This window comes from Pan troglodytes, chromosome 2, assembly GCF_028858775.2.
Source record: "Pan troglodytes isolate AG18354 chromosome 2, NHGRI_mPanTro3-v2.0_pri, whole genome shotgun sequence".
Lineage (NCBI taxonomy): Eukaryota > Metazoa > Chordata > Mammalia > Primates > Hominidae > Pan > Pan troglodytes.
The window spans coordinates 139,290,522-139,314,694 of record NC_086015.1 but is presented as its reverse complement, the minus strand read 5'-3'; the positions used below and the strand labels follow the sequence as shown (position 1 = coordinate 139,314,694).

At 38.3% G+C, this 24,173-nt stretch overlaps 1 protein-coding gene and 1 pseudogene across 5 annotated transcripts in view; both read right to left on the bottom strand.

Annotated features, from left to right (window-relative positions):
* The window catches only part of PPP2R3A (protein phosphatase 2 regulatory subunit B''alpha), a 181,998-nt gene that overhangs the window by 72,905 nt on the left and 84,920 nt on the right, over positions 1-24,173 (bottom strand). For all 5 annotated transcript variants that reach the window (XM_003310043.5, XM_001153482.6, XM_054682260.2 and 2 more), the window contains one exon: positions 4,489-4,563. In XM_003310043.5, coding sequence (XP_003310091.1) covers positions 4,489-4,563 — 75 coding nt within the window. The remainder of the gene's footprint in view (positions 1-4,488; positions 4,564-24,173) is intronic.
* On the bottom strand, positions 19,165-19,920 carry LOC134809650 (protein downstream neighbor of Son-like; annotated as a pseudogene).

Here is a 24,173-nt window from a genome sequence, read left to right as displayed (position 1 = left end):
ATGTGTACAGAAGAACAAACTCCAATGCTGGAAGCCTGGCTCTCACTTGGCAGGAGTGGTGAACAGATTTCTAATTCACTCTTTGGTTAACATGGCTCAGAAAAGTATTTCCTTATGGTCTTCTGTAGAGTTAGGACTTTAAAAAAAATATATCTAACAAAAATTTTTTTTTCTCTCTTAAGAGGAAAAGTTTTCAAGGGGGAAGAGTTGGTAAGCTCTTAGTGTGAGCAGTCTCCACTATAGCTTAGTCATCTTAGGAAAATCAGTACCTTGCCCTCCACAAGGAAAATCCTGGCATTTCAGCCTACAGTGGTGGATTCTGGCCAATCAAGATACTGAATATATCACTAAGACACACCATCGGAGCAAGCCACAGAAATATCTCTACTGCCAGCACCAGTGTCATAAAGAAGTATTTTAAATCTCATCGCTTATTTTAAAAACTCAAGTTAGCACTTCTTTCCTCAAAAGTTGGCATATGTTGGTTTGGATAAGCAAAACCTTTTATTCACTGGCAATTTTTGCACAGCATGCAAAACTGCACTCAACGGCTATGATTTGCTGGTATTTCTAATCTTCATTTTCATTCAATATCAAAGGCTTATTTCTCAACTTCTAAATCTTTTTGGAAATAAGAATACAGACTGACTTTAGGTTCAATCTCTTTTTTTTGGGTAATGATGTCCTTCTTTGCTGTACAAATAGCTGATGGTCTGTCTTTCCAGTCTAAAAACAGCTGACAAAATAATTAACTAAACAAACAGCCTTTCCTGTAACATAGATTTTCAATGATACATAGAAAATAAAAGTTTTCTAACTTTCCTTCATCATATATGTACCTCACATAAGCTAATACTTGGATCATACTCTATGTCAGTGGTTTCTTCCAAATGCAAACTGAAAGAACTGAGTAACACTAGCATGCAAACATATTAATTGTTCTTCTATATTGTATGCCACGAAGATTATATAACATTCAATAGAGTCATATGGTAACTGATTTTGCTTTTTCTGAGATATCTGTCATTAATTTTGAGGCTGATCTTTATATGTTTCTTAGAAATAGTGTGATCTTAACTGTTTTTGCTGTGAGCAGGGCAGAGAATGATGTCTTTTTAATTTGGTCACTTTTATGTCTAACAACAAAATTAATTTCATACTAGAAGGCCTTATTTTACATTTGTTCTAGAAAAACTCACTGTACTCTGAAATAATGCAACAGTTTCAATGACTTCATGCCATTATTTGACCAAGTTTCATAACAGAAAAGGCACTGAGGAGAAGATAACCAGTCTAATACAATTCTATTTCCAGATAATCGTTTTTATACTTTTTATTTGCCCTTTTTGTGAGTTTATCACAATGGCGGTTATTCACTTATCTCAGTACATATTCACGTGAAATGTTCCCAATTAGGTCTTGTTTACTATTTATGTTATGGTGCTGTTTTGAGTTGCCATATTATCATCATTTTATCACAAGTATTTTATACTTAAATGGCTAGTTCTGAGTAATGGATTCACTTTTGTGCATTGGAGATAAAGCAGCACAATGTTAATAACAAAGTGAAATTTAACAAATGTAAAGTTACATACAAATGCCATGAAAATATTACAGCAGAGATAATTAACTGTACTCTATTAATTCGCCAGTGTAGTTCATTTTGTTCAACTATTATTAACATGATGCTATTTCTCAGAAAATGTGAATTATATGTGAACAAAATGGTTTCATGGCATTTCACTCTAAAATCATAAAACTTCCTGGGGATGGCTGGGTGCGGTGGCTCATGCCTGTAATCCCAGCACTTTGGGAGGCCGTGGCAGGCGGATCATGAGGTCAGGAGATCAAGACCATACTGGCTAACATGGTGAAACCCCGTCTCTACTAAAAATACAAAAAATTAGCCGGGCGTGGTGGTGGGCGCCTGTAGTCCCAGCTACTTGGGAGGCTGAGGCAGGAGAATGGCGTGAACCCGGGAGGCGGAGCTTGCAGTGAGCCGAGACCGTGCCACTGCACTGCAGCCTGAGTGACAGAGTGAGACTCCGTCTCAAAAAAAACCCAAACAAACAAACAAAAACCAAAAAACTTCCTGGGGACTACTTGCTAGGTGACCAAATACCATTGAATGTCCAAGTACTTCAAAAAATATCAAACTATGTGTTCATTAAGATCATGAAAGAAAAAAAAGAAATATCAAACTAGAACCATAAAGAAAACTTATTTCCATTTTACTCTTTTGTTCTTTAATATCTCTAAGAATACATGCCAACAGTTTGGACTAGTTTAATTCCAACAGTTTGGACTAGTTTATTTCTAAGATCTTTTCTAACTCTTAAGAATCTAAATTATGCTGTTAATATGCCCTAAGTTTTCAGAATAGTCAATATTCAGAACCCAATAATTCTCTTTGGGACTGCAGCCAGAGCTAGCGTAGAATTCTTTTCTTTTGAGACAGATCCTTGCTCTGCCTCCCAGGCTGGAGTGCAGGGGCGAGAATCTCGGCTCACTGCAACCTCCACCTCCTGGGTTCAAGTGATTCCCGTGCCTCAGCCTCCTGAGTAGCTGGCACTACAGGTGTGCACCACCACACCTGGCTAATTTTTATATTTTTAGTAGAGATGGGGTTTCACCATGTTGGCCAAGCTGGTCTTGAATGTCTCGCCTCAAGTAATCTGTCTGCCTCGGGCTCCCAAAGTGCTGGGATTACAGGTATGAGTCACTGTGCCCGGCCTAGAATTCTTAAACATGGATAATTTCATGTATTCACTCAGTACATATTGACTGTCTATTATATGCCAGGGAATATTCTAGGTACTGAGGACATAGACAAAGTTCCTGCTTGTATGGAGCTTATATTATAGAGACAGAGATGGACAAACAAAAAATTAAATATCAGATGATAGGAGATGGACAAACAAAAAATTAAATATCAGATGATAGGAGATGGACAAACAAAAAATTAAATATCAGATGATAGGAGCTAAGAAGAAAAATAAAGCAGGACAAAGGAATAGAGTGTAGGGGGAGGGGGCAGAGGAAGAAGGGTTACAAAAACAGAGAGTGATCAGGGAGGGCCTCACTAAATAAGGGAACAGAGCAGATATCTGGATGAAGTGAGGGAGTGACAATGTGGAAATCTGTAGGAAGAACATTCCAAGCAAAGGAAAGAGGAAGAACAAAGCATGTGAGGCAGAAGTGGGTTTGGTTTGCTCATGGTGGCTGAAGCAGAGTAAGAAAACGAGTGGGAGGTAGGAGATAAGATGAGAGAATAGGGGTTGCCAGGGTATGGGAGGATTATGGAGAATCTTGGCAAGGACTTGGCTTTTATTCTACGTGAGCTGGGAAACTACTGCAGGGTTTGAGCAGAGGAGTGACATGATCTGGCTGATTTTTTAAAAGGACAATTGTTTGCTCTGTGGAGGCTAGACTATGGGGCAATTAGAGTGGTAACAGGGAGACCAATTAAAAATAAACCAAGTTTGATATGAGGGCGACAGGCCAGGTTGATTGTGGTAGAGGTAATTTAGTAGAGTGTCACGGTTAACAGGAAAAAATAACTTCTGAGATTGTCTTAGATAACAGTGACACCTTCTGGCTCAAATAAAATCTTACAAAGTTTTATACTGACATAAGAGAGCCAATGCAAAAGCACTGAATGAAAAATAAAGTTCCTACAGGAGAAAAAGAAAACAGTAGTATTTTGTAACTCGGCAGGACCTAACATATCTTTGGCTAACAAACTGTACCCTAAGTATAGGAGGGTGGTCCTCAGAGGAGACTGCCCTGTTTAGCTGAGGAATCTGAGCTACATGCCAGGGCCATCTCACTTGAGAATGTGTCTGGTGAATGGCCCTGGGGCTGGTCGGTGGAATGTCTCCAAAGATAATGTGGGAGCTAGAGCAGAGTGCATGAAATGGCTACTCCGTGCCCTGTGGGCCTGTGTGTGCTCACTTATAATTCCTGACCTAACTAGGACTGACCAAATGAGGCTGTGCCTGAGAAACAGGGAGTGTGAGCTCCTCACAAAATGAGATTGTGATCATGTTGTTTTAAATTCTTACATCGTTTTCTGATTACACACAAGCTATTTTCTCATTATCATGTCCAGTTCTAACTTTGAGGTACTAGAGACCAATCTTTTTTTCTGGGACAGGGACAGACTGTTGAAAATTCTTTTCAGTCTTATTTGGAAATGCTAAAGATCAACTGGATATCAATATTCATAACACAGAAAAAGATATGCCTCATAAGACCAGACAGAAGGAATATATTACTTTAATTTTGTAAGTATTGGGCACAAACAAGAAGGAAAATAGATAAAAATGAAGAAATTATGAATTCAATTTTATTTTAGCTTCCTTCCACTTGAAATAATCATTATAACCGATGTTACCTTTTGCATAGATACTTGAAATTCTGGATAGCAGATGGTAATAAAAAGGTGACTTATGGAGTTATATTAAGAAAAAAGATGACTCAGCCTACCGTGGTGATGTAGCGGGAGTGGAATTCTGGAGCATCTTTCAGGAACGTGAGACCAGGGTGGGTATCCACCACATCCTGAAAAAGATCAAAACCAAAACTAAATTAACAAACATACAAAAATTATGCCTATGGAAGTTTTTCCTTCCTGTATGTTGCCAGTTGAGCAAACTTGCTATTTTACAGTAATGAATAATGCACTTAAAATTTAATTCTTTATTAAATTCGTTTCATTATAAGCATACTTATGTGTGCTTTTCTGTATACACAGCATACTTCAAAAAAAGTTGAAGTTTGATTTTAGCTACGTTAGGTTAATTTGTGAATCAAATGTCTCCGAGGTATGTACTGTAATTCTAACACATCAACAGCACATCAAGGCAATTCATCCCACAGATTATTGTCGAGGTATTATGTAAAGTGTATTTACACAGAAAGGATGTCGTGGACAGTAGATGCAAGCCAATGAAAATGATCCTCTTTCATAATCTAAAAACATGGAAAATTCTTTTTGGAAAAAAAAAGCAGCCATGTAGTCAAGTAGTTTGAATCTTTGTTAAGCTGTGCAAGCCAGTTAATGCCCATCAGATTTTATCATAATTGTGTGGATAAATCATTTCTCACATTAGAATTTTATTTATTTTTAAATCTTTAATCTTGTTCTCATTGAAGACTATTGGAATATTAAAACCTGAAAATACTGTTTTTATTTTCTAATTAGATTTTTAAAGCATTCTGAATGAGCCCAGAGGATCTAATAGAGATAATCACAATATTAATTAACCAGAGGAAATAGCTATGCCATTACAGATATAGTCTATTAACTGGCTTGTCATCAACAGACAGACATCAAGTATATCTCTTCTGTTTCTTCAGAGCAGTTAGCTATAATACCAATACATAGTCTCAAACCAATGGACTTATTTCTTTAACTTTTTTTAGGCTTATTATTATACATATTACATAATTTTTATTTTTTGAGACAGAGTCTCGCTCCGCCTCCCAGGCTGGAGTACAGTGCTACGATCTCAGCTTATGACAACCTCTGCCTCTCCAAGTTCAAGGGATTCTCATGCCTCAGCCTCTTGAGTAGCTGGGACTACAGGTATGTCGCACCACACCAGGTTAATTTTTGTATTTTTAGTAGAGACAAGGTTTCACCATGCTGGCCAGGCTGGTCTTGAACTACTGGTGTCAAGTGATCCACTCCCCTAGGCCTCCCAAAGTGCTGGGATTACAGGCATGAGCCACCATGCCTGGCTAACTTTTTATTTGGAAATAATCTTATACTTACAAAAATTATTATAGAAAAATTTCCTATGCTCCTCTCCCAGCTTCCCTTAATGGTAACAAGTCACAAACAATAGTATAGTGATAAAAACCAGAAAATGAACATGGATAAGATATGAAACTACTCAAATCTCACTAGTTTTTCCACTAATGTCTTTTTCTGTTCCAGGATCTTACACTGCATTTAGCTTTTGTGTCTCACTGGTCTCTTCCAATCTGTGAAAGTTCGTTAGTCTTTCCTTATGATTTTGATGCTTTTAATGAGTTTTGGTCAGTTATTCTGTAGACTGTCTCTCCATTTGGTTTTGTTTGATGTCTGGTCATGATTAAGGTTACACATTTTTGGCAGGAGAACCACAGAAGTGATGAGTCCTTTTCAGTGCATCACTAGGCATACGTAATACAGAGGGTATGTGATGTTGGTATGTCTTCATTTGGTGATGTTAACTTTAATCACACTTAGTTCAAGTGGTGTCTGCTGCGTTCTCCACTGTAAAGTTGCTATTTTCTCTTAATAATAGATAAATATCATGGAGGCAGACGCTTTTGAGAGTGTCAATATCCTATTTCTCCTCAAAATTTCTCTCATTCATTTTAGCATCTATTGTTAGATTATGCCTGCAACATTTACACTGTAGTGTTTACTTAATAGTGATTTTGTTTCTATTCTGTCTACATTTCTTAACTGGAAATCTTCTATAAGGAAGAGCTGTCTCTTCTCTCCTATTTATTTCTTTTATTTTTTTGAGACAGAGTCTTGCTCTGTCATCCAGGCTGGAGGGCAGCAGTGGTGCGATCTCAGCTCACTACAACCTCCACCTCCTGGGTTCATGCAGTTCTCCTGCCTCAGCCTTCCGAGTAGCTGGGATTACAGGCGTGTGCCACCATGCCCGGCCTATTTACTTTTTTTTTTTTTTTTTTAACAGCGCAGACTCATGGGTATTTATTTCATTCTATGGGTTATAATCCTATACTATCATCATTTTGTTGCTCAAATTGATGTAGCTTTGGCCATTAGGAGCTCCTTCAGGTTGGCTCCTGTGTTCTCTTTTTATTTTTATAAATGAGACAGGGTCTTACTCTGTCACCCAGAATGGAGTGTAGTGACTCCATCTTGGCTCACTGCAACCTCTACCTTCCAGGTTCAAGTGATCCTCCTTCCTCAGCCCCCTGAGTAGCTGGAACTACAGGTGTGTGCCACCATGCCGTTTTTGTTTTTTAGTAGAGATGGGGTTTCACCATGTTGCCCTGGCTGGTCTCGAACTCCTGGGCTCAAGCGATCTGCCTGCCTTCGCCTCCCAAAATGTTGGGATCACAGGCATGAGTCTGGCCACCTGTGTTCTCTTGATATGCCCCTGTGTTTTTATGGGGACTTTCATATTTTCTGGCATAAGATGACCCATGTTTATCTTGTATTTTCCTTGCCCCAGCCCTGGTATATGAACCTTTTGTCTAAGAAGCCCTGGCTCCTTTCATTGGAAAATGGTATTTGAAACCAAATCTGGGTGTGAAAGGTGCCCATTACTACTAGAATAGTATTTCATTGTGTACATCACTACATTTTCTTTATGCCTTCATTCACTAATACTTAGGTTGATTCCATATATTGTTCAGCTTTGGTTAGTTTCCTCATCTATTTGCTGATCAGTACTCTGCTGAATACTCATGGAGGAACTTCTGAAGATCTCTGAGGATTGTTCTCCATGCAGTTCTCTCCTCTTTGGTACTCTGTCCAGAGAATTCTAGTCACCCTGGTTCTCTTAGACCCTTAGGCTCTGTCTCCTAAACTCAAGGAGTCCACTTAACTCAGCCTGGGTTTCCCATTCTTGCACTATGACTAGAAAACTTTCTCAAGGTGGTACGCTCTCTCAATCCTAAGACTCACTTTGTTTCTGTCTCTCAGGAATGAATCACTCATTTGTTGCCTGATGTGCACCATCTTGAAAACCCATTGTTTTATATTTCCTGTCTGTTACTTTCCATTTGTTGCAAGTGGGAAGGTAAATCCAGTCCCTGTTAGTCCTTCTTGGTCAGAAGTGGCAAATCTATTGATTTTTCTGTTAATTTTATTTCCTCCTACTTTAATATTTTATTGAGTTAGTTTTATTACTAATTTTTCTGAATTTTCAAACTTTACTGTCACCTGCAACAAGATACTTTTACTTCTTTAACCAATCTTATGCTTCTAATTGTTTTCTCTTATACAATTACTACAGTAAAATGCTGAATAGTAGTGGAGATAGTGGGCATCCTTGCCTTGTTCCTGATCTTTGTTGAAGTGCCTCTAGTGTTTTCCCATTAAATAAGATATTGGCTTTAACACTAAGGTATATGTATTTCATCATGTTAAGAAAGTATCTAAAATACAGAGAAATTTTTTTTCCTTAGATATAACATATGACATTAATAAATGATATGGTTTGGATCTATTTCCCTGGCAAATCTTATGTTGAATTGTAATCCTCAGTGTTGCAAATGGGGGCCTGGTGGAAGGTGACTGGATCATAGGGTGGATTTCTCTTGAATGACCTAGCATTGTCCTCTTGGTGCGGTCCTTGAGATAGTGAGTTCTCATGAGATCTGGTTGTTTAAAAGTGTGCAGCAACTCCCCCACACCTTGCTCCTGCTCTCGCCAAGTGAGATGCTGGCTTCCCCCTTGTCCTTCTGCCATGATTGAAAACTCCCTGAGGCTTCACCGTAGGCCGAGCAGATGCCAGCACCGTACTTCCTGTAAAGCCTGCAGAACTGTAAGCCACTTAAACCTCTTCTCTTTATAAATTACCTAGTATCTGTTATTTCTTTACAGCAATGCAAGAACAGCTTAACACAATAAATATCCTAATATTAAAACAATCTTGCCTTCCTGGAATAAATCCCACTTGGTCATGGTATATTGTTTGGTAATGTTTTATTACCTTTTATCATTCATCTTGAAGCTATATTTGTTTGCAGTTTTATTCTCTGGATGGTCTTTTCCTGATTTAGGTATCAGTGTTATACTTGCTTCATAAAAGGAGTTTGAAATTTTCCTTCCTTTTCAATACTCTGAAATAATTTATGGAGCATTTGAACTACCTGGTTGTTGAAGGTTTGGCAGAATTCCCCTGTAAAACTACCTGGGCTTTGTGCTTTTTTGTGCAGTTTTGTAATAAATATCTGTATTTATTCTATAAAAGCTAGTCTGTTTACCTTTCTAAATCAAATGGAGTCAATTTGGGTCCTATGTATTTTCCTAGGAAACTGTCCATTTCATCTAGGTTTTCAAATTTATTTTCCTAGATGTCTGCAAAGTAGCCTTTTCTGATTTTAAAAGTTTCTTCTGGCTAGGTGCAGTGATTCACCTGCAATTCCAGCACTTACAAGGCCAAGGCGGGAGGGTCACTTGAGCCCAGGAGTTCAAGACCAGCCTAGGCAACATAGCAAGACCTTGTCTCTATAAAAAATGTAAAAATTAGCTGGGTGTGGTGGTGCACATCTGTTGTCCCAACTACTTGGGAGGCTAAGGTGGGAGAATTGCTTGAGCCCACATAGTTGAGGCTGCAATGAGCTGTGATGGTGCCACTGCATTCCAGCTGGGCAACAGAGCGAGATCCTCCTTGTTATTTCTTATTTTGCATATTAGTGTATTCTCCCTTTTTTCTTAATCAAATTAGTCAGTTGTTGGTTTTTGTTAATATTTTCCCATAACCAAAATTTCAATTTATTAAAAGTGCTATTGGTTTTTTATTCTCTGCCTTCTTAATTTCTGATCATTACTGGGACTAGGTGAGGGGTACATAAGGCTTTGCTATACCAGTATGTATGCATTTCAAAATTCTCCATAATAAAAACTTAAAAAATTTATATATACACACACAGTATAAAAGCAAAAGCATATACAAGCATTTATATAAACAAACATTCTACTAACCCACCCCACCCTTCCATCTTTAGCCCCACTTCTTTCCAATCATTTACACTTTTAGGTCTTTTGCTGGTTATCTCTATAACTAAACATATATTTAATAAAAATGTAATTAAAAACTGCATTATAATTATTACTTTATCAACTTTAGAAAATATTGATTCTTTGCTAGGAAACATGTGGATTTAGCTCATTTATACTGTCCTACTTTACTCCCCTATCCCAATATTTGAGGTTATGATGTTCAGTTCTTTGATTATCTTTGTAAGCTGCAAAACTTGTATTTATCCATCTAATTTTCATTCATCATAGTTCCTTACTTTCCTTTTACATAGGATAATATCAACCCATCCTTATTCTCTCTTCTCCCTTTTACCTTCACATTTTATTGGCAATATTTTGACTTTTATGTTGTGCAGGTTTTTTTCATACTGTTCTACAACCACAATAAAATTTTCTATAGATTATCCACACAGTGATTTTAGATGCTATAAACTAAAATGTTCTTGTGATATTTTGATTATATAAATATGGTTGAATGTCAGGTCAGGCAATCTATGAGGAACGTATTTCATTTTGTGTAGGTCCAGCATCAGGGTCTTGGAATGTTCAAAGGAGATTGTTTCTGACATTGAGGTTAAACTGTCTTTTCTAACTGCATCAGCTGTTCATAATCATACCATATTTTATTCTGCTTCTTGTTTAGATCGTGGCTGTCTTATATAGTTTTTTCATTCTTCCTGGCATTTCTAATTGTTTTTAATTTACTTTTTTTCATGAAATTAGAAATCATTTTTATTTACACAAAAATTATGGAAACAATTTTCATTAGGTTTGACGAGTTTCCTTAAGCTGGAAAGCTGAACACAACCATTTCCTGACATATCCACAAGAAGAGAAACACCCTGAAACACATTTGAAAAACACATTAGTATAGAACCCATGCACCCCTCCAGAGTCTTTTTTTTTTATACTTTAAGTTTTAGGGTACATGTGCGCAACGTGCAGGTTAGTTACATATGTATACATGTGCCATGTTGGTGTGCTGCACCCAGTAACTCGTCATTTAGCATTAGGTGTATCTCCAAATGCTATCCCTCCCCCGTCCCCCCACCCCACAACAGTCCCCAGAGTGTGATGTTCCCCTTCCTGTGTCCATGTGTTCTCATTGTTCAATTCCCACCTATGAGTGAGAACATGCGGTGTTTGGTTTTTTGTCCTTGCGATAGTTTGCTCAGAATGATGGTTTCCAGCTTCATCCATGTCCCTACAAAGGACATGAACTCATCTTTTTTTATGGCTGCATAGTATTCCATGGTGTATATGTGCCACATTTTCTTAATCCAGTCTATCGTTGTTGGACATTTGGGTTGGTTCCAAGTCTTTGCTATTGTGAATAGTGCCACAATAAACATACATGTGCATGTGTCTTTACAGCAGCATGATTTATAATCCTTTGGGTATATACCCAGTAATGGGATGGCTGGGTCAAATGGTATTTCTAGTTCTAGATCCCTGAGGAATCGCCACACTGACTTCCACAATGGTTGAACTAGTTTACAGTCCCACCAACAGTGTAAAAGTGTTCCTATTTCTCCACATCCTCTCCAGCACCTGTTGTTTCCTGACTTTTTAATGATTGCCATTCTAACTCGTGTGAGATGGTATCTCATTGTGGTTTTGATTTGCATTTCTCTGATGGCCAGTGATGATGAGCATTTTTTCATGTGTCTTTTGGCTGCATAAATGTCTTCTTTCGAGAAGTGTCTGTTCATATCCTTCACCCATTTTTTGATGGGGTTGTTTTTTTCTTGTAAATTTGTTGGAGTTCATTGTAGATTCTAGATATTAGCCCTTTGTCAGATGAGTAGGTTGCAAAAATTTTCTCCCATTCTATAGGTTGCCTGTTCACTCTGATGGAAGATCCCATTTGTCAATTTTGGCTTTTGTTGCCATTGCTTTTGGTGTTTTAATCATGAAGTCCTTGCCCATGCCTATGTCCTGAATGGTATTGCCTAGGTTTTCTTCTAAGGTTTTTATGGTTTTAGGTCTAACATTGAAGTCTTTAATCCATCTTGAATTAATTTTTGTATAAGGTGTAAGGAAGGGATCCAGTTTCAGCTTTCTACATATGGCTAGCCAGTTTTCCCAGCACCATTTATTAAATAGGGAATCCTTTCCCCATTTCTTGTTTTTGTCAAGTTTGTCAAAGATCAGATGGTTGTAGATATGCGGCATTATTTCTGAGGGTTCTGTTCTATTCCATTGGTCTATATCTCTGTTTTGGTACCAGTACCATGCTGTTTTGGTTACTGTAGCCTTGTAGTATAGTTTGAAGTCAGGTAGCGTGATGCCTCCAGCTTTGTTCTTTTGGCTTAGGATTGACTTGGCAATGCTAGCTCTTTTTTGGTTCCATACGAACTTTAAAGTAGTTGTTTCCAGTTCTGTGAAGAAAGTCATTGGCAACTTGATGGGGATGTCACTGAATCTATAAATTACCATTGGCAATATGGCCGTTTTCATGATATTGATTCTTCCTACCCATGAGCATGGAATGTTCTTCCATTTGTTTAACTTATTGACACAGGCTTCATCATAGCCTTGTTTCCTTATTCTTTTTTTTTTTTTGAGATGGAGTCTCACTCTGTCACCCAGGCTGGAGTGCAGTGGCATGATCGTGGCTCACTGCAAGCTCTGCCTCCCAGGTTCACGCCATTCTCCTACCCTAGCCTCCTGAGTAGCTGGGACTATAGGCGCCCACCACCACGCCTGGCTAATTTTTTGTATTTTTAGTGGAGACGGGGTTTCACCGTGTTAGCCAGGATGGTCTCGATCTCCTCATGATCTGCACACCTTGGCCTCCCAAAGTGCTAGGATTACAGGCGTTAGCCACTGTGCCCAGCCCCCTTATTCTCAAATGTAACTGTATTGCATGGAGTTGCTCCTTGCCTCCCTCTCCCCCATTCATGGAGAAGACCTGCTTGGAGGAATTTTACCACCTTCTCTCTTCCGAACTGGCTGCTCTTCAGTTATCCTGATGCTGCCCTTCATTACTTCTCTGGATTGAATCCACTGTGTCTTAGATCTCATGCATTCCTCTTTCTTGGTTTACTTACTTTGCTGCAGTATATATGCAAGTAACTGTTTAAGAAGCAAAGAGGTAACTTATAAAGGAGATAAACTTTCTGAGTCCATGAATGTCCAGGAATCAGGTTTATGTGAACCTCATTCCTAATTACTAGGTTAGCAAGATACAGAAATCTAAGTTCAAATCCATTTCCTGAGGGATGCCAATGAGAATCTAATACCATCCTAGTCTCTTTATCTACATTTTTCCAAAACTTCAAGGACATGTTTATGCATGTGTCTTAAAGAAATTCATAATTGTCAGGACTCAGTGTTTTTTTTTTTTTGAGATGGAGTCTTGCTCTGTCGCCCAGGCCGGAGTGCAGTGGCGCGATCTCGGCTCACTGCAAGCTCCACCTCCCAGGTCCCGGGTTCATGCCATTCTCCTGCCTCAGCTTCCCGAGTAGCTGGGACTATAGGCACCCGCCACCACGCCTGGCAATGTTTTTGTATTTTTAGTAGAGACAGGGTTTCACTGTGTTAGCCAGGATGGTCTCGATCTCCTGACCTCGTGAGCCACCTGCCTCAGCCTCCCAAAGCACTGGGATTACAGGCGTGAGCCACTGTGCCCGGCCTCGCTTGTTTTTTGAGAAAGTCTTGCTCTGTCACCCAGGGTGGAGTGCACTGGCGCAATCTCAGCTCACGGCAACCTCTGCCTCCCAAGTTCAAGCAATTCTTCTGCCTCAGCCTCCCGATTAGCTGGGACTGTAGGTACGTGCCACCACGCCCGGCTAATTTTTGTACTGTTAGTAGAGATGTGGTTTCACCATGTTGGCCAGGCTGGTCTCAAACTCCTGACCTCAAGTGATCCGCCCGCCTTGGCTTCCCAAAGTGTTGGGATTACAGGTGTGAGCCACTGTGCCTGGCCTCAGTGGCTCTTTTTAACCAAAGACTTATATATTTTAGCTCTGCAAAATGATTCTGTATTATTTTGTTTGATGATTTTTTTCTCTCCACTTTTCCCCTTCTTTCTTCCCCACTCTCCAATTAGTTAGATATTAAAATTCCTGAAGTGGTCCTCTATAACCCTCTTCTTTTTCTCTCTCTCTTTCTCTCTGAAAGATATCCTCAACTTTAGTTTCCAGGTCTTATGCTGAGCTTTTGGTACCTACATTTTAAAATTCTAACAGCTTTTTCTTGTATCAGCATTCTGTTTTCATACAGTTTATTCTTGTTTTTTTATTTTTTTACATTTATTTAAATTGACAAATAAAATTGTACATATTTATCATTTATAGTGTGTTGTTTCAAAATATGTATTTATTGTGGAATGGCTAAATTGAGTTATTAACATATGTATTACCTCATTATTTTGTAGTGAAAACACAAAATCTACTGTCTTAGCAATTTTCAAGAATAGGATACATTGTTATTAACAGTAGTAACCATGTTGTATAATAGATCTCTTGAAATTATTCCTATTTAGCTGAAATTTTGTATCCTTTGATTGACATCCTCCCAGCTTTGGTTATTAGTCCAGTCTCACATTGCTCTAAAGAACTACCTGAGACTGGGTAATTTATGAAGAAAACAGGTTTAATTGACCCACAGTTCTGCAGACTGTACAGGAGGCATGCCTGGGGAGCCCTCAGGAAACTTACAATCATGGCGAAAGGCGAAGGGGAAGCAAGCGTATCTTCACATAGCAAGCAGGGGAGAGACAGAGAACAAGGGGGAGGTGCTACACACTTTCAAACAATCAGATCTCATGAGAACTGTATGAGACAGCACTAGGAGGATGGTGCTAAACCGTTAGAAACCATCCCCGTAATCCAATCACCTCCCACCAGGCCCCACCTTCAACACTGGGAATTACAATTCAACATGAGATTTGGGTGGGGACACAGAACTAAATCATATTATTTGGTAATTACCATTCTATTCTTTACTTCTATGAGTCTACCATTTTTAGATTTACATATAAGTGAGATCACGTAGTATTTGTCTTTCTGTGCCTGGCTTCCTTCACTTAACATAATGTCATCCAAATTCATCCATGTTGCTGCAAATAACAGAGTTTCCTTCTTTGTTTAAAGCTGACTGGTATTTCATTGTGTATATATACCATATTATCTTTTTAAGTTTTAAGTTTGGGTGCTCATGTGCTGACTTGTTACATAGGTAAACTTACGTCAAGAGGGTTTGGTTGTACAGATTATTTCATCACCCAGGTATTAGGCCCATTAACTATTAGTTATTTTTCCTGATCCTCTCCTTCCTCCTACCCCCTCCAACCTTCAACAGGACCCAGTGTCTGTTGTTTCCCTCTATGTGTCCATGTGTTCTCATCATTTAGCTCCCACTTATAAGTGAGAACATGTGGTATTTGGTTTTCTGTTTTTGTGTTAGTTTTGCTAAGGGTAACAGCCTCCAGCTCCATCCATGTATCTGCAAAGGCATGATCTCTTTCTTTTTTATGGCTGCATAGTATTCCATAGGGTATATATATCACATTTTCTTTATCTGGTCTATCATTGATGGGCATTTAGGTTGATTCCACCATGTCTTTGCTATTGTGAACAGTGCTGCAATGAACATACATGGCATGTATCTTCATAAGAGAATGATTTATATTCCTTTGTATACATACCCAGTAATGGGACTGCTGGGTCAAATGGTATTTCTATCTTTAGGTCTTTGAGGAATTGCCACACTGTCTTCCATAATGATTGAACTAATTTACACTCCCACCAACAATGTATAAGCATTCCCTTTTGTTCACAACCTTGCTGGTATCTTATCTTTTGACTTTTTACCAACAGACATTCTGACTGGTGTGAGATGGTATCTCATTGTGATTTTGACTTGCATTTCTCTAATCATCAGTGATGTCGAGTTTTTTTTTCATATGATCGTTGGCCACATGCATGTCTTCTTTTGAAAAATATTTGTTCATGTATTTTGCTCACTTTTTAATGTTTTTTTTTTCTTGTAAATGTATTTAAGTTCCTTATAGATGCTGGATATTAGACCTTTGTTGCATGCATAGTTTGTAAAAATTTTCTCCCATTCTGTAGGCTGTCTGTTTAGTCTGTTGATAGTTTCTTTTGCTGTGCAGAAGCTCTTTAGTTTAATTAGATCCCATTTGTCAATTTTTGCCCGTTACAATTGCTCTTGGTGTCTTTGTCATGAAAGCTTTGCCTGTGCCTACGTCCTGAATGGTATTGCCTAGGTTGTCTTCCAGGGATTTTATAGTTTTGCGTTTTACATTTACGTTTTAATCCATCTTGAGTTAATTTTTGTATATGGTATAAGAAAGGCATCTAGTTTTAATCTGCATGTGGCTAGCCAGTTATCCCAGCACCATTTATTGAATAGGGAATCCTTTCCCAATTGCTTTTGTCAGGTTTGTCAAAGATCAGACAGTTGTAGCTGTGCAGTCTTATTTCTGGGTTCTCTATTCTGTTCCATTGGTCTATGTATCTGTTTTTGTACTGGTACCACACTGTGTAGCCTTGTAGCATTGTTCGAAGATGGGTAGCATGATGCCTCCAGCTTTGTTCTTTTTGCTTAGGATTGCCTTGGCTATTATGGCTCTTTTTTCGTTCCATATTAATTTTAAAGTAGTCTATTTCCTATTTCTGTAAAGAATGTCAATGGTAGTTTAACACTGAATCTATAAATTGCTTTGGACAATATGGCCATTTTAGTGATATTAATTCTTGCTACCCATGAGCATGGAATGTTTTTCCATTTGTCTGTGTCATCTCTGATTTATTTGAGCAGTGGTTTGTAGTTCTCCTTGTAGAGATCTTTCACCTCCCTAGTTAGCTATTCCTAGATATTTTATTCTTTTTGTGGCAATTGTGAATGGGAGTTCATTCCTGATTTGGCTCTCGGCTTGTTTTTGGCATACAAGAATGCTAGTGATTTCTACACACTGATTTTGTATCCTGAGACTTTGCTGAAGTTGTTTATCAGCTTAAGAAGCTTTTGGGCTGAGACTGGGGGGTTTTTGAAATATAGGATCATGTCGTCTCCCAACAGGGATAGTTTGACTTCCTGATGCCCTTTATTTATTTCTCTTGCCTGACTGCCCTGACTAGAACTTCCAATACCATTGTAGTTGCTCATTCAGTATGATGCTTGTCATATATGGCTCTTATGATTTCGAGGTATGTTCCTTCAATACCTAGTTCACATTTTTGTTATGCCTCCATTCACTGATACTTAGGTTGATTCTGTATTTTGGCTATTGTGTATAATGCTGCAATGAACCTGGCAGTGTAGATATTTCTTCAACATACTGATTTCATTTCCTTTGGATATACACCCAGTAGTAGGACTGTAGGATCATATGGTAGTTCTCTTTTTAATTTTTTGAGGAAACTCCAAACTGTTCTTCATAATGGCTATACTAATTTACATTCTCACCATCAGTGTGCAAGGATTCCCTTTTCTCTACATCCTCTCCAACACTTGTTATCTTTTGTCTTTTTGATAATAACCATTCTAACAGGTGTGACATGATCTTTCATTGTGGTTTTAATTTGCTTTTCTCTGATAGTGATTTTGAGCATTTTTCATATACTTGTTGGCCATTGTTTGTCTCCTTCTATGCAATGTCTATTCAGATTCTTCACCATTTAAAAATGTATTGAGGTAAAATATAAATATAAAATTTACCACATTTACCATTTTAAGTGTACAGTTCAGTGGTAATAAATACATTTATATTCTCTTTTTCCCTTCATCTTCTCCCTCCCCTTTCCCCCTTCCTGGTCTCTGTTAACCACCAATCTACTTTCTATCTTCACAAGATCCATTTTTTAAACTCCTGCATATGAATGAGAACATTTGATATTTATCTTTCTGTGCTTTGCTCATTTAACATAATGGCCTCCAGTTCTATCCATATTGCTGCAAATGACAGGATTTCATTCTTTTTTATGACTGAGTAATATTCCATTGTGTATATATACACTGTATTTTCTTCATCCATTGATTGGCACTTGGGAGGTTCCATATTCTGGCTATTGTGAATAGTGTTGCAATAAACACAGAGTGCAGATATACTTATTTCCTTTCTTTTGGATATTTCCGGATCATATGGAAGTTCTATTTTTAGTTTTTTTGAGTAGCATGATGCCTCCAGCTGTTCTCCATAGTAGCTGTATTAATTTACATTCCCACCAACGGTGTGGGGCGGGGGGGGGGTCCTCTTTCTCCGCATCCTCACCAGCATGTTATTGCCTGTCTTTTTAATACAAGCCATTTTAACTGGGGAGAAGGTGAAATGATATCACTTTATGGCTTTAATTTTCATTTCTTTGATGATTAGTGATGCTGAGTATTTTTTCATATACCTGTTGCCTTTGCCCATTTTTAAATAAGGTTATTTTCTTGCTATTGAGTTGTTTTGAGTTCCTTACAAATTTTGGATATTAACACCTTGCCAGATATATGGTTTGCAAATATTTTCTACCATTCTGTAGATTTTCTTTTCACTCTGTTGATTATTTCCTTGACTGTGCGGAAGTTTTTTACTTTGATGCAATTCCATTTGTCTATTTTTTCCTTTGTGCTTTTGGGTTCATATCCAAAAAAAAATCAATGCCAAGACGAGTGTCACGCAGCCTTACCCCTATGTTTTCTTTACAGTTTCAGGTCTTACATTTAAGTCTTTAACCCATTTTCAGTTGATTTTTATATACGGTGTAAGATAAAGGTTTTGTTTTACGGTTCTTATTGTATATAACCTTCCTTAATATAGTACTTTTTAAAATAACTGGTTTTTTTTTAAGAATAGTTTTAGGTTTATAAAAAAATTAAGAAAACAGCACTGAGAGTTCCCATATACCCTGTGCCCAGATTCCTCAATTATTAACACCTTACACTTACTATATGGTCCACTTGTTAAAATTAAACTGATATTGACACATTATTATTAAAGTCCATACGTTATTCACATTTCCTTAATTTTTACCTGATGTCTTCTTTCTGTTCCAGTGTTCTATCCAGGTCATCATATTCTATTTAGTTATGTCTCCTTAGACTTCTTTTGGCTGTGACAGCTTCTTAGACTTTCCTTACTTTTGATGACCTTGACAGTTCTGATGAGTACTAGTCAGGTATTATGTAGGATATTTCATTACTGGAATCTGCCTGATGTTTTCCTCATGATTAGACTGGGTTTATGGATTTTTGGGAGAAAGGCCAGAGAAGTAACATGTCCTTTGCACCATATCTTGCCAAAGGTACATACTAACAATGTGATTGATGACTGCTGATGTTGGCCTTGATCATCAGACTGAGGTAGTATCTGTCAGGCTCCTCCACTGTAAAGTTACTCCCCACACCCTGAAATCACTATGCATAGCCTACTCTTAAGGAATGGTGATTTATGCTCCCCTCTTTAAGACTGCAGTGTCTACTAAACTGTTTGCAATTCTGCATAGATTTGTTTCTTCTCCCCAATCATTTATTTATATCAGTATGTGCAATTTGTTTTTAAAAAATTCTCATCACCACATTCCATAAAGATGATTTCCCAAGTAGTGGTATTTCTCTAAGTTGCTCCAGAGTCTTAGGGTGCAAACCACAGTTAGTAAGCTCCTTATGAACAACCTCTGTATCAAGTACTTTGTCCATTGGCAGGCAGGTGTTAAATACAGCAGTTGGCTCGTGTGGATACAGTACTGCAGAGAAAGACCCGCTCTGTGAAGATTTGAGCAGCATGGTCAGTGAATGCAGAGAATGAGGCATGATAGAACCTGTAATCTCCAAACTAAACTGGTCTCTGTATCCAGAAAGAGCTGTGTCTTCACATTTACACTTTGTGCCTTAAGCATTTGCATTATGGCACCTCGGAGAGCAACAGGGGATAAGAGGGTCAGAGGAAGTCCTGCCTGTGGACCTGAGGTAGCAACTAAACTCTTAGAGTTGATCAAAAAATTGAGCAATGTAAAGATGTTGATTCCTTTCACCAACACAACAGACTCAGGTCTGTGATCCATTTGTACTTCATGTTTCTCTTTACACAGCTTGATAGAAAGTATGTCTGGCTTTTTAATTTTATCTTGCACAGTCATCTCTTCTACATTTATAACTGGAGATCCTGAACACCAAAGTAAGCCTAAAAGGAATCTTTGAGGAAAAAAGCCTTGTAGCAAGCAAAGTCAAGATTCTTGAAGTTAAGGAAATATACTTTAAAATATTGAAATGTTTATAAACATTAACTTTTATTACATGCACTGAGCAGCAGCATTTTAAGGTTTTAAATCAGTGTTTTCTGCTTTTACTATTTTCAGATTAAATTTTTAGATATAAAGATAAAAAACTCAGAGAACTCAAATGAGATATCTATATCCCTACAACCGAATTATATAGTGAGTAGAAAACTGAATTAATGCATTTCTTTGCAAACAGGAAATTGAGACTAAACACACAGCAGCTATCTCATGGCATTGTGACCAATGGCATCAGGGCAAAAATATGTTACTTTACCATTTACCTAAGACTGTTAAGCAGGTTCTTGTTTTACAAAGGTAGAAAATAAATGTAGACAACATCTACTGAGCTGACTGATGATGCCTTTACCTGAACATCTTTCCTACTGATTTATAATTCCTTTATTTTCACATATACTAAATATTTTTAAATGCATGTTAATTCAGATAAAAAGGCATTTTGTATTCCACATAGAATAGCGTTAAGAATTGTGAAGTAGGCTGGACGCGGTGGCTCATGCCTGTAATCCCAGCACTTTGGGAGGCCGAGGTGGGCGGATCACGAGGTCAAGAGATCCAGACCATCCTGGCCAACATGATGAAACCCCATCTCTACTAATAATACAAAAATTAGCTGGGTGTGGTGGCACATGCCTGTAATCCCAGCTACTTGGGAGGCTGAGGAAGGAGAATTGCTTGAACCCGGGAGGCGAAGGTTGCAGTGAGCCAAGATCGTGCCACTGCACTCCAGCCTGGCGACAAGGCGAGCCTCCAACTCAAAAAAAAAAAAAAAAAAAAAGAATTGTGAAGTATACTGAGCTGTCATGGCAAAGTAGTATTTAATGTGCTTATAGGTGTATGTGTATGTGTGTAGGGGGAATTATATAATTCACATTTTTAAAATAAAAGTGCTTAGAAATAAAAAGCACTGGGTAAAGAAATAATAGTATTTAAGTATTTGTTCACTTTATAATCCAGAAAATAAAACACCACGTTTATTTCCCCCCCCAAAAAATTCTCATTTCTTCTGTTTCCTGAATTAGTTTTGTTTCTTTTCTGGGCTACCTTTTCTGTGTATGTGTTTTTTTAACCTTTATTTTTCTTTAATGATGATCATTTTCCTCATATACCTGGTTGTCTATTCATGTTTAAGAAGGACAAGGTAGTTGATATAATTTGATATAATTTTCCTCTGTGGAAATATAAGTAGGTCTACTTTTCAACAGGTATCTTTCTTGAGTACCAAATCTGCCTCGGGGTTCTGTGCATTTAGGGTGGGTGTGTTGATTGACAGGCATTATTTTAGAGTAAACTGGTGAGACCTCCCGGGATCTCCAACTGCCAGAATAAAGAGAAATAAGGAGAATTTTAATCTGTGGCTGTCACATTAGAAGCCTTAGCATGCTTTATTGTCTTGTTAGTGTGTTTATGCTTGTGAATAAATGTCAGGCTGCACTTTATATTTGTGAACCAGGAAAGGAGTCAACTACTGATTGTTGTGTATACCGACCTTCAGTGAATCCCCATTTCCAGTATCTCTCATTGGGTCAGTCAGCCCTGAATTTACAGCTGCTCTGGGCCTTGATGAGCACAGGAGCTCACTTCACCACTGGAGCCCACACACAGCTCCTGATTCTGGGTTGTGGTTTTCTTAGCCTACTTCTGGTCACTTACTTTTTTTTCTTTTTTTTTGGTCCATATAAATCCATTTATTATTAAACTATTTATTTACAATTTTAAGATCACAGAATCTTTTTTAAACTTTTATTTTAGGTTTGGGAGTAAATGTGAAGGTTTGTTACATGGGTAAACTCATGTCACAGGGCTTTGTGGTACAGATTATTTCACTACAGGTACAGGTATTAAGCCCAGTACCCAATAGTTATCTTTTCTGCTCCTCTCCCTCTTTCCACCTTCCACCCTCAAGTAGACCGCAGTGTCTGTTGTCTCCTTGTTTGTGTTCATAAGTTCTCACCATTTAGCTCCCACTTATAAGTGAGAACATGTGGTATTTGGTTTTCTGTTCCTGCATTAGTTTGCTAAGGATAATGGCCTCCAGCTCCATCCACAGTCCCACAAGACATGTGGTCACTTTCTATCTTAAAGAAATATGTTAAGATTTCTTGTACGTTGATTTTCTCTACCATTTCATTGGCTTCCGTGGATTTATTCCTTTTTAATTTCTACACTTTAACTTCAGAAGGGCTTGGGAAAGAATGGGAGGATAATGTCTCTATTTAGTTTGTCTCTTTTACCAGAAGACTCCACAAGTCCACTTCTTAAATACAAATAAGATTTCTCCTTAGATTTAAGGGAAGTATAAATGTCTGTTAACTCATAATTATGATTTTGTTGTTGTCTGTTTCTAATTTTCTTAGTCTAAACTTAATTTACATTCCTGTCAAAGCTTTTATTAAAGCTCTGATAAAATTCAGAACTGCATCAGTCAGCGTAGGGTCCCCACAGGAAAAAGAATTCACTGTATGAAGCTTTCACGAAAAGATTACGTGTGGAGTTGTGAGCAGGATGAAGGGAGCAAACAAGGGAATAATGAGGCACCCAGAGACTACTGACAGGAGGATACTGTTATAGTCCTGAGGGCCAAAGGAACAAGGGGAGGAGGAGAGCCTAGCAGGCACTAGGACCACAGACAAGGGGCTGTCCAGCAGAAGCTGTATTGTAGAGAGACACAGTTACTGTGCCGAGGCAGAGAGCAGGGAAGAAATGCCAGCTTTTCTTTCCTCTGTCCTCCCATTTACTGGCAATGCTTCCCACTGCCCAGATCCAACCAAAAGCTAGTCAGCAAGAGAGCCCCAAAGACGCACTTTGTAGGGTCAGAGCAAGGCCAAGAATGGATTGAGAGAGTGAGGATGGAGAGCAGTAGAGAACTGGTAATAAAACCTAATGTTTTATTACAATGCAGTTCAAATATTGAAGATTTGAGATTTCACAAAACATAGGAATATTTAATGTTGGATATTATCAGGTAAAATGGTCTTAATTAAATGCCAAAAACTATTAAGAATCTTCATTCTCATGAGTATTTTTTTTAGGGGAACAAAACCATGTAGCAGGTGAGTCTAAGGATAATCAAAGCCATTATGCAAATTAGACAAGCCCAAGGGCCCTGAGCATAAAATAAAATCAGAACCAAACTTCATATTTTAAACATGGAAGATTGTTACTATAATTAAAAATCTATGTACTATGGTGTTATTAATCAGGGTAGTGGTTATTGTTGGGTAGCAGTGACTGGGATGGAGCATGACGGGCTTTGCAGGTGCTGGTAATACTGTTTTTGGATCTGTGTGCTAGTTATACAGATATGCCCACATTGTGAAAATTCATTGACTAGGACACCTGTGATTTGGGTGTTTTGTGTGATTATATTTCAGCAAAAATCTTTTAAAAAAATCATGGCATGGCCAGGTGTGGTGGCTCATGCCTGTAATCCCAGCACTTTGGGAGGCTGAGGCAGGTGGATCACCGGAGGTCAGGAGTTTGAGACCAGCCTGGCCAACATGGTGAAACCCAGTCTCTACTAAAAACACAAAAATTAGCCGGGTGTGGTGGTGGGTGCCTGTAATCCCTGCTACTTGGGAGGCTGAGGCAGGACAATCAATTGAACCCAGGAGGCGGAGGTTGCAGTGAGCCAAGATCGCACCATTGCACTCCAGCCTGGGCGACAAGAGCGAGACTCCGTCTCCAAAAAAACAAACAACAACAAAACATGGCAGCCATGAATACAACTTTAAAAAACCTCAACTATTTCCATGTATTTTATGCCCTTCTTTATGTATCCATACTAAGAGCTAACAAGGATTTACTGTAACACCTAAAATAATGATGCACATTCAACAGGCAGGAAAAGCTTATCTTAGCTTCAAAGAATTTGTGATCTGCTTAGAAAAACCAAATATTTAGATATGAAAACAAGAATATTAACAAGCAATATCTCAGGCTATGAAGAATGCTATAGTAGAAACAGGTGCAATACTGATATGTAACTGATTCCCATGGGAAGGCCTAGATAGAAACACTCCCCAGGTGGGCTCTTTCTGTTAGACATCTCTCTCTCTCTAAAACCTTAACAAAGGTCAACTAGGCCAAATGACTGTGGACCCTGCATTTAAGCCTACAATACGCACAGTGCCATAAAAGCCATGAAGATTTTGAGGTCACTTCTCTTCTCTGCCCTG